The sequence below is a fragment of the Haliotis cracherodii genome, unplaced genomic scaffold, assembly GCF_022045235.1.
Source record: "Haliotis cracherodii isolate W230 unplaced genomic scaffold, xgHalCrac1.p SCAF_8, whole genome shotgun sequence".
NCBI lineage: Eukaryota > Metazoa > Mollusca > Gastropoda > Lepetellida > Haliotidae > Haliotis > Haliotis cracherodii.
Genome location: NW_027266341.1, coordinates 430,199 through 441,729, shown reverse-complemented (window position 1 = coordinate 441,729; position 11,531 = coordinate 430,199). Strand labels below are relative to the sequence as shown.

Below are 11,531 nucleotides of genomic sequence, written 5' to 3'. Positions count from 1 at the left end.
TCCCCACATCCGTTCCCCAGTCTTCCCCACATCCATTCCCCACATCCATGCCCCACATCCGTTCCCCAGTGTCCCCCACATCCATTCCCCACATCCGTTCCCCACATTCACATCCGTTCCTCACATCCACATCCGTTCCTCACTGTTCCCCACATCCGTTCCCCAGTGTTCCCAACATCCGTTCCTCACTGTTCCCCACATCCATTCCCCACATCCGTTCCCAAGTGTTCCCCACATCCGTTCCTCACTGTTCCCCACATCCGTTCCTCACTGTTCGCCACATCCGTTCCTCACTGTTGCCCACATCTGTTCCTCACTGTTCCCCACATCCGTTCCTCACTGTTCGCCACATCCGTTCCCCACATCCATTCCCCGGCGTTCCACACAACCATTCCCCAGTGTTCCCCACATCCGTTCCTCACTGTTCCCCACATCCATTCCCCAATGTTCCCCACATCCGTTCCCAAGTGTTCCCCACATCCGTTCCTCACTGTTCGCCACATCCGTTCCCCAGTGTTCCCAACATCCGTTCCTCACTGTTCCCCACATCCGTTCCTCACTGTTCCCCACATCTGTTCCCCAAATCCATTCCCCGGCGTTCCACACAACCGTTTGTCACTGTTCCCCACATCCGTTCCTCACTGTTCCCCACATCCATTTCCCGGCGTTCCACACAACCGTTTTTCACTGTTCCCCACATCCGTTCCCCACATCTGTTCCCCACATCCGTTCCTCACTGTTCCCCACATCCATTTCCCGGCGTTCCACACAACCGTTTTTCACTGTTCCCCACAGTTCCCCACATCCGTTCCTCACCGTTCCCCACATCCGTTCCCCACATCCATGCCCCACATCCGTTCCCCAGTGTTTTCTCCATCTGTTCCCCACATCCTTCACCAAGGTGATGTCATCACCGTGTTGTTGTTGACATGTACACCGCGGTATTCGCACACGTGTCTTCCAAAGGTGGAGAATTACGTGCAGGGTCAAACAGTCTTCCTCGCTGTTCCCATGTGGCACCATACTGGCACGCCGTAAAGATCCCAGGCGAATTCGCGCGAAAATCATCAAACATCTGAGGTTAGATTACAAACATTCTTCGGCTAAAATTGCGCAATTCTGGGGTAAAGACATAACTTTTCTCCCTAAAAAAAATACATTTTTTGAATTAATCTTTTGCATTTAGACATTTCAAGACATAAAATTCTGCAAACAAATATGCATAGTGTCATTGATATTTATTTATAGTTAGATGTAAACATAGTTTGTCTTGTCATAATACTACAAGAACATTTAAAGTGAGAATTATTTATTTCAAATTTTGTTTTATTTTAGGATTCATATTTTGTATGTTTGAGTCGCATGTTAATTGTTTCGGCATCTCTCGAGTGCAAAAATCCAATCAAGCTTCTAAGCTTGAAATAATTAAAATGGGTGTATTGATTGATCAAAAAGAGCAAATCTTTTCGCGATCGTCAGAATTCGTCTGGGTCTGCCATACTTGTGACGTCATAAGCGTCGGTGATGATGTGTGTTGAGTCGGCGGAGATTAGCCAGGGCCTTTGCCACAGTGATGCCGGAGCACAGAAACATAGCAATTAAATGTCTTCCAAATAAAGGCCTTCTGCCTCCCCTCCAGATATATTGTCTCAGGATCGTAGACTCGAATAGAACCATGCGACTAGGAACAGGTAGTAACTGTTTGTGACCTGGCTGATTGTGTGACATCGTACCCGACGGCGTGGAAGGCAACAACCCTGATTTGTGTGGTCCTGCGGAGGGCAGACCCGTGTATAGAGTTGTCTGGACGCTGGAAGATGACAGACCCGTGTATAGAGTTGTCTGGACGCTGGAAGATGACAGACCCGTGTATAGAGTTGTCTGGACGCTGGAAGATGACAGGGCGTGTCTCGCGCATCTCTCCCCCTACCACAGATGACCAGACATAGATAGCCCCCGGACCACACAAAAATAGTTGTTTCTTTCAATATTTTTTAAATCACTAGACTGTTTTACATCTTGTGTTTTTGCAAGTGGTATATATAGTTTCAAAATTAATTGCAATATGCATTTCATCTATAACATACTGTGCTGTTTTCCATGTCGATTGACGCGTGGTGAACTGATTGCTGTACTGTGTGGTGTACTGAGTACCTTTGTGTCATGTGTACTGATGTGTATTAGGCCTCATGTGTTGTAATGCCATATTTACCACGACCAAGGAAGACGTATTTGAGCTAATGGCGATGTAATATTTTCATGTAAAAGTGACCATTTCTACAAACCATATATGATTTGCTCTGGAAAGACGTACTAGAGCTAACGGTGTTGTATGAATCATATATATCACGATCAGAGACGATATAGTAGGGCTAACGGTGTTGTATGAATCACATATATCACGATCAGAGACGATATAGTAGGGCTAACGGTGTTGTATGAATCATATATATCACGATCAGAGACGATATAGTAGGGCTAACGGTGTTGTATGAATCACATATATCACGATCAGAGACGATATAGTAGGGCTAACGGTGTTGTATGAATCATATATATCACGATCAGAGACGATATAGTAGGGCTAACGGTGTTGTATGAATCACATATATCACGATCAGAGACGATATAGTAGGACTAACGGTGTTGTATGAATCATATATATCACGATCAGAGACGATATAGTAGGACTAACGGTGTTGTATGAATCACATATATCACGATCAGAGACGATATATTAGGGCTAACGGTGTTGTATGAATCACATATATCACGATCAGAGACGATATAGTAGGACTAACGGTGTTGTATGAATCATATATATCACGATCAGAGACGATATAGTAGGACTAACGGTGTTGTATGAATCACATATATCACGATCAGAGACGATATATTAGGGCTAACGGTGTTGTATGAATCATATATATCACGATCAGAGACGATATAGTAGGGCTAACGGTGTTGTATGAATCATATATATCACGATCAGAGACGATATAGTAGGACTAACGGTGTTGTATAAATCATATATATCACGATCAGAGACGATATAGTAGGGCTAACGGTGTTGTATGAATCATATATATCACGATCAGAGACGATATAGTAGGACTAACGGTGTTGTATGAATCACATATATCACGATCAGAGACGATATATTAGGGCTAACGGTGTTGTATGAATCACATATATCACGATCAGAGACGATATAGTAGGACTAACGGTGTTGTATGAATCACATATATCACGATCAGAGACGATATATTAGGGCTAACGGTGTTGTATGAATCACATATATCACGATCAGAGACGATATAGTAGGACTAACGGTGTTGTATGAATCATATATATCACGATCAGAGACGATATAGTAGGACTAACGGTGTTGTATGAATCACATATATCACGATCAGAGACGATATATTAGGGCTAACGGTGTTGTATGAATCATATATATCACGATCAGAGACGATATAGTAGGGCTAACGGTGTTGTATGAATCATATATATCACGATCAGAGACGATATAGTAGGACTAACGGTGTTGTATAAATCACATATATCACGATCAGAGACGATATAGTAGGGCTAACGGTGTTGTATGAATCATATATATCACGATCAGAGACGATATAGTAGGGCTAACGGTGTTGTATGAATCATATATATCACGATCAGAGACGATATAGTAGGGCTAACGGTGTTGTATGAATCATATATATCACGATCAGAGACGATATAGTAGGGCTAACGGTGTTGTATGAATCATATATATCACGATCAGAGACGATATAGTAGGGCTAACGGTGTTGTATGAATCACATATATCACGATCAGAGACGATATAGTAGGACTAACGGTGTTGTATAAATCACATATATCACGACCACAGAAGATATAGTAAGGCTAACGGTGTTGTATGAATCATATATATCACAACCAGAGAAGATATAGTAGGGCTAACGGCGTTGTATAAGTCATATGTATCACGACCAGGTTGGTGTGCTTGGGCACATGTTGTATTAAATCATTTATTCCACAATCAGGGAGGGTTACATTATATATACCACAATCAGGGAAGAGTGAATCGACTAACTCCCAGCCATACTGCTGACCTACTGATTCATTTTCTGTGTGTTGTCTGCACTGTAGCCTCCGACGACGTCTTTGTAGTTCACCGCAACGACTCCAACACCATTTAGGCGAATACTGAGACTTGTATATTACAGAGATGATAACTAGTGGAATAAACGTGCAGTCCCGTCATCTTGTTGTCAGTGTCGTTAAGAGCAGCATGTCGGACTCGTCCGGGACATGATGGCGCGCGGGACATCTTCAGTGGTGGCTGGATGAGGTCGTGCTGTCAGATCGATGAAGCGGCGACTGACCAGAACTCGGAAAGAGCGACGGGCATCGCTCATCTCTCGTATCGATCTCTACCTTTCATCCCTCCAACAGACCTATCCCATTTGCTGTGGCAGGCTGAGTGCCATTGTCGTCGTGGTCTTGCTCGGAGGATGATGGCACGGTGTAGCAGACGTCACGGCGAGATGGAGACTTTACAGATGTAAAAATGGTGGATCATCAAGAGGCAGGTCTGAGTACTACTGGCTGGGGTTGGTAGATGTTTTGTGTATTCCCAAATGTACCCGTGTTTATCACAGACGGACCGCCATTAACATCCTTCGAATGACGAGGCCATTATGTATCAGGAGGGGTGTATTTGGTTGGAACGGGATATAGAGATAGACGATGACAGATGAATGGAGACTGGTGACAGGGGTAATATTGATATCCCCACCTTCCAACTGACCGCTGTTCTTCTTGGAGGCCTACCGTAGTCGGGATGAGGGCACCAGGGCGGGGTACCCTGACTCGCACAGTCAGAAGCATTGTGTATATGTCTTTGTTTGCTATGGTAACGCGGCTTAAGGCTATCCTCGACTAGACATTGAACATGTCCGATCTTTAAGCAGAAGTTGTGCAGTTGAAGGTGACTAATACCCCACTGATATCGACCACTGTGTATCGACCTGCGGGATATTGTTATACTGTGTGTTGTGTTAATGTTTTATCACAATGTGTTACACTTGACAGTAAGGGGGGTGGGGGAAGGGCCGTATTGTGTGTTGTGTTAATGTTTAATCACAATGTGTTACACTTGACAGTAAGGGGGGTGGGGGAAGGGCTGTATTGTGTTGTGTTAATGTTTAATCACAATGTGTTACACTTGACAGTAAGGGGGGTGGGGGAAGGGCCGTATTGTGTGTTGTGTTAATGTTTAATCACAATGTGTTACACTTGACAGTAAGGGGGGTGAGGTGCATGTGTTTTGGGGGGTGGGGGAAGGGCTGTATTGTGTTGTGTTAATGTTTTATCACAATGTGTTACACTTGACAGTAAGGGGGGTGAGGTGCATGTGTTTTGGGGGGCGGGGGAAGGGCTGTATTGTGTTGTGTTAATGTTTTATCACAATGTGTTACACTTGACAGTAAGGGGGGTGGGGGAAGGGCCGTATTGTGTGTTGTGTTAATGTTTAATCACAATGTGTTACACTTGACAGTAAGGGGGGTGAGGTGCATGTGTTTTGGGGGGTGGGGGAAGGGCTGTATTGTGTTGTGATAATGTTTTATCACAAAGTGTTACACTCGTAAGTAAGGTGTGTGTGGGGGGGGGAGGGGGGGGGGAGATGCATGAGTTATGGGGTGGGGTTAGGGCTGTATTGTGTGTTGTGATAATGTTTTATCACAAAGTGTTACACTTGTAAGCAAAGAGGGGTGAGATACATGTTTGGGTGTAGTAGCGGTCTGTTGCCATCTGTAACGCTGAGTAACATGATCACGGCGAAACTGTTTACTATTTATTTTATAAGAAATATGTATCTCCTTGTGAGCTTTGTTTTGACTGACACCTACTATGGATGTGAATGATAACTCCCCACCGACATGTTCCGCGTGAGGCCAGCGCGGCAATATTCCCTGTCGTACGGAGTCGGAAAAGGCTCCGACACTTCTGTAGTAATCAGTCATCTGTGAACGTAGAATGCCTAGTGTGAAGGTCAGACGCTCACCTAATGTATATTTCATTTTAAACCCGAATGAAATGTTGAATAGTGAAATATTTCTAGGTTGTGACAGTCCCTAGTTAGGATTCCTACAAACCTCGTCTCCATAGCAACATACAATTCACTCTTATCATTATGTTTTTTTGTAGCGAGACATTGGCAACTTCTTTGTTCAACAAAACGCACTGCGGACCTTTGTTGGGCCAGTTTAAGGTAACTCGGGGCGCCCAGTCGCCTCGGGTGTCGCAATACACTGTGCTGAGTGGCGTACCAGAAACCATCTTCCCACTACCTGACTATAAAAGTCCAGTTTCCACCCTTGCCGAACTAGGCTGGATTTTCATGGCTCGATCATAGTGTCACCAGTGGCTATTGCGAGTTATGTCCCTTCTATGTGTCTCCTACTGACCAATCAAAGTCCACCTCACATATCACTTGCATTTACCCCGAACCAAATCGCGGCGCCTAGCCAAGACGATCTGATCGAGAATCAAGATCTGCATAATACTAAAACAGGTCTTACCTCGCGAAGTACATCAACTCACTGGAGCACCTAAATTTAAAGCATGAAAAGATTTGAAAAATACCTGTCGACGCCCAATTGACGGTACACGTGCTCTGCAAACTATAACCCCATAATTTCAGCCGAGTTTGGGTTTAGCGAGTAACCAGACTTGAATAGTCAATTAACTCCCTTGCCTCGGGAAGATGACAGGAACCTATGATTGGTGGTTCGACGCCCAATTCGTCCTGATTGTCTTGGGTTGTCCACCATATCCGTGCTCAAGTGATTCACTAAAGTGGTAAATGTCCAACTCACTCACTCACTCAGGTACATAAGGAAGACAGAGAATATACACGTCAATGAGGAAACCCGTTACATATTGACCTGGATGACGACGTACAAACATTATTATTGATTTGGGGGACAACGCGGCACTGAGGGGGTTAAATGAGGCTCCAATACACAATTTGAAAAGGATGTTAGTGATGTCTTTTAGGCCGGCATATCAATAATTGTTTTGTGGGAGTATTGATGTAAGGCCCCACATTACGGTGGATGTGTTAAAGAACTTCAGGCCCAGATAAGTGAGTGAGTTGGCTCCTTAGACGACTAAAGACAACCACGTGACCTGGACAATTGATGGCAACATAAAGACAACCACGTGACCTGGACAATTGATGGCAACATAAAGACAACCACGTGACCTGGACAACTGATGGCAACATTTAGACAACCACGTAACCTGGACAACATATGGCAACACAAAGACAACCACGTGACCTGGACAACTGATGTCAACATTTAGACAACCACGTGACCTGGACAACAGATGGCAACATTTAGACAACCACGTGACCTGGACAACAGATGGCAACATTTAGACAACCACGTGACCTGGACAACAGATGGCAACATTTAGACAACCACGTGACCTGGACAACAGATGGCAACATTTAGACAACCACGTGACCTGGACAACAGATGGCAACATTTAGACAACCACGTGACCTGGACAACAGATGGCAACATAAAGACTAGGACATAACCTGCAGCACAGTACGTGAAGTGGACGTCGTGATGGGTCATAGTTGGCATTAGGTGAAGACGTACTCACAATCTCGAGTGTACTGGGGTTGAATCAACATGACAATACTGCAGTCATACTTCTCGATACGAAACAAGAACATATTTCGGAAAAGGACATTATAATTTGGATAAACTTATGAAAAGCACAACCTGATTTTGTTAGAACAACTTGAAGATTTTGTTTCACGGGCTAGCAACGTTTAGGGCATGAAGCGTGAAGGAGTCTCGTCGTTATGATCACTGTCAGGTTTGGAATTGAGACTTTGTGTCTGTATAAGTAGGGTTAGCAGTGAGTGAGTGAGTTAATTAGGTTTTACGCCGCCTTTCGTGATGTTCCGGGGGGCACTAGACATGGGCGCCACGCAACCCGGCCTTCCGCCTGACGAGCAACCACTTTAACCACAAGGCGACCCGACCGCTCCACTAGCCCCGTATAGTCTGGCGACCACTTTAACCACAAGGCGACTCGACCGCTCCACTACACCCGTATAGTCTGGTGACCACTTTAACCACAAGGCGACTCGACCGCTCCACTACACCCGTATAGTCTGGCGACCACTTTAACCACAAGGCGACCCCACCGCTCCACTACACCCGTATAGTCTGGCGACCACTTTAACCACAAGGCGAATCGACCGCTCCACTACACCCGTATAGTCTGGCGACCACTTTAACCACAAGGTGACCCGACTGCTCCACTAGCCCCGTATAGTCTGGCGTCCACTTTAACCACAAGGCGACTCGACCGCTCCACTAGCCCCGTATAATCTGGCGACCACTTTAACTACAAGGTAACCAGACCGCTCCACTACACCCGTATAGTCTGGCGACCACTTTAACCACAAGGCGATCCGACCACTCCAGTACCCCCGTATAGTCTGGCGACCACTTTAACCACAAGGTGACCCGACCACTCCACTACACCCGTATAGTCTGGCGACCACTTTAACCACAAGGTGACCCGACCACTCCACTACACCCATATAGTCTGGCGACCCCTTTAACCACAAGGTGACCCGACCACTCCAGTACACCCTTATAGTCTGGCGACCACTTTAACCACAAGGTGGCCCGACCACTCCACTACACCCTTATAGTCTGGCGACCCCTTTAACCACAAGGTGACCCGACCACTCCAGTACACCCTTATAGTCTGGCGACCACTTTAACCACAAGATGACCCGACCACTCCAGTACACCCGTATAGTCTGGCGACCACTTTAACCACAAGGTGACCCGACCGCTCCACTACACCCGTATAGTCTGGCGGCCACTTTAACCACAAGGCGATCCGACCACTCCAGTACCCCCGTATAGTCTGGCGACCACTTTAACCACAAGGTGACCCGACCACTCCACTACACCCGTATAGTCTGGCGACCCCTTTAACCACAAGGTGACCCGACCACTCCACTACACCCTTATAGTCTGGCGACCCCTTTAACCACAAGGTGACCCGACCACTCCAGTACACCCTTATAGTCTGGCGACCACTTTAACCACAAGGTGACCCGACCACTCCACTACACCCGTATAGTCTGGCGACCCCTTTAACCACAAGGTGACCCGACCACTCTAGTACACCCTTATAGTCTGGCGACCACTTTAACGAAAAGATGACCCGACCACTCCAGTACACCCGTATAGTCTGGTGACCACTTTAACCACAAGGTGACCCGACCGCTCCACTAGCCCCGTATAGTCTGGCGACCACTTTAACCACAAGGCGACCCGACCGCTCCACTACACCCGTATAGTCTGGCGACCACTTTAACCACAAGGCGACCCGACCGCTCCACTAGCCCCGTATAGTCTGGCGACCACTTTAACCACAAGATGACCTGACCACTCCACTACACCCGTATAGTCTGGCGACCACTTTAACCACAAGGCGACCCGACTGCTCCACTACACCCGTATAGTCTGGCGACCACTTTAACCACAAGGCGACCCGACTGCTCCACTACACCCGTATAGTCTGGCGACCACTTTAACCACAAGGTGACCCGACTACTCCACTACACCCGTATAGTCTGGCGACCACTTTAACCACAAGGCGACTCGACCGCTCCACTACACCCGTATAGTCTGGCGACCACTTTAACCACAAGGCGACCCGACCGCTCCACTAGCCCCGTATAGTCTGGCGACCAGTTTAACCTCAAGGCGACCCGACCGCTCCACTAGCCCCGTATAGTCTTGAATCATATATGTTGTTTCATATCACTAAGGTTATTATATTACTCCGAATTAGGCTTGCATGTTTATATAAATATATGATTATCGTAAGGTTATGAAATAAAGGTGTTTATCCAATTTATCTGATTGTCGAGATCAGAACATTGCCTGCACCAGACAGCATGCTGTTATTTCTATTTGTGTCTTGCTGCAGATGAACTGAGAAATATGTGTCTTCCAAACCCCCCACACTGAAATGGAATCGACTGAGGTGGACCCCGACATCAGAAATGACATCGTCCAGCCGCCATCTTATGCAGAAGCTATCCGAACTCCTGTCCCACTTCCGCTTCCGCCATACCGACCAGTAGAGTTGCGCAGTCGATCACCCCCACCACCATACTCAGAGGTGATTGGTCAGATAGTTCATGAAAACAATAGCCCTATACCAGCTCAGCCAATCAGATGTGCCTATCAATCCCTCGTAGCCAATGAGAGTGGACGAAGAGCAAGACATTCCCGATATTCGTCAGGTCGTTCCCGAAATCGTCACCCACCGACCTGGAGGACGGTGGAGCTGCAGATACCCAGGACGTCAACTGATGCGGCCGAGAACCTTCTTCAGGTTTGTTACATCAGGTGCTACCTGGGTAGAATAGGTCTTCAGTAACCCATGATTGCCGTAAAAGATTAACTTCAAAACACGATTGCTTAAACGCATCACTGTAGCTCTCTAATAGCAGAGAGCTGTTGTTTTTTTGTTGCTTATTTTTAATCGCCCTCGACTATCCACTGCATTGTGTCAAGGTTCGCCACCAGAACTTCGAATGAAACGATGCTAATAATAGGCGTCCAATCAAACTACTCTGAATTGCGAGCGGAATTATTTGAGAGGTCATGGATATGGTGACGTCATTTCACTAGCGAAGCTATGGTAGTGAATTGGTTCAGGGTATTTATCATAACAGAATAAATAAATACACTAAATAATCGGGAATGTAATTCAGTGAGTGAGTGAGTTTATGCACCCGAAGGCGATTTGTGTTCCGAGCATCTAAGGCCTCAAAACTTGCTGTACACACTTCACACCTAAGTCCTGCCAAACATCTACGAACGTAGGTTCGAATCCTCTGCTCCTGGGTTTCACCAAAGTAGAATTTCCACTGTCCTCCCACAACAAGCTGACACTCCTGGATGTAACTGAAATTATGTTTAGAGTGGCATTAAACTCACTCACACACTATGTTCAGTTAGCTCTTCACACGGAACTTGTTAAGTTAGGAGTTTACACTGCGTCTCTCTGTGTTGTGCAGCAGGTGCGACGTCCCCCTGGCTCCCTCCCACAACTGCGACTGCTCCGACCCCCACTGCAGGACCCTCGCCCCCTCCGGAACGGCTTTCCCACGGTCAACAACAAAAAAGTAATACACATCCTGGCGGGGGGGCTAGGTTTGCTTATTCCTCTCGGTGTCATCATTGCCATGGCAACCAAAGAAACGCCCCCCGAGATTGAGACATCGACCCAGTTGTTGTCGACGCCGTCGATCTTCTACATGAAGGGCCCCGGTGTGAACGTGGACAGTGTGCACGGCGACAACTTCCCGCTGGACAGGGCAGACAATGTACGGTTTAAGCCATTCAGGAGAAAAAGACGGACGGTCTGATGCTGTGTAGCCCTCGTAGTGTAAATAGTGA

The 11,531-nt window shown here is 46.5% G+C and overlaps 1 protein-coding gene across 3 annotated transcripts; it reads left to right on the top strand.

Moving 5' to 3' along the window:
* Positions 1-3,480: 3,480 nt before the first annotated feature.
* On the top strand, positions 3,481-11,531 carry LOC139450134 (uncharacterized). Of its 3 annotated transcripts, none has more exons than XM_071231797.1 (3): positions 3,481-4,594; positions 10,051-10,461; positions 11,150-11,531. In XM_071231797.1, the coding sequence occupies exons 2-3, from the start codon at positions 10,093-10,095 to the stop codon at positions 11,498-11,500; spliced, it is 720 nt and encodes a 239-aa protein (XP_071087898.1). In that variant the 5' UTR covers positions 3,481-4,594; positions 10,051-10,092; the 3' UTR covers positions 11,501-11,531. The 3 variants fall into 3 exon arrangements, with proteins under 3 accessions (XP_071087898.1, XP_071087897.1, XP_071087896.1); XM_071231796.1 differs by having other exon boundaries at positions 3,481-4,598; XM_071231795.1 differs by having other exon boundaries at positions 3,481-4,619.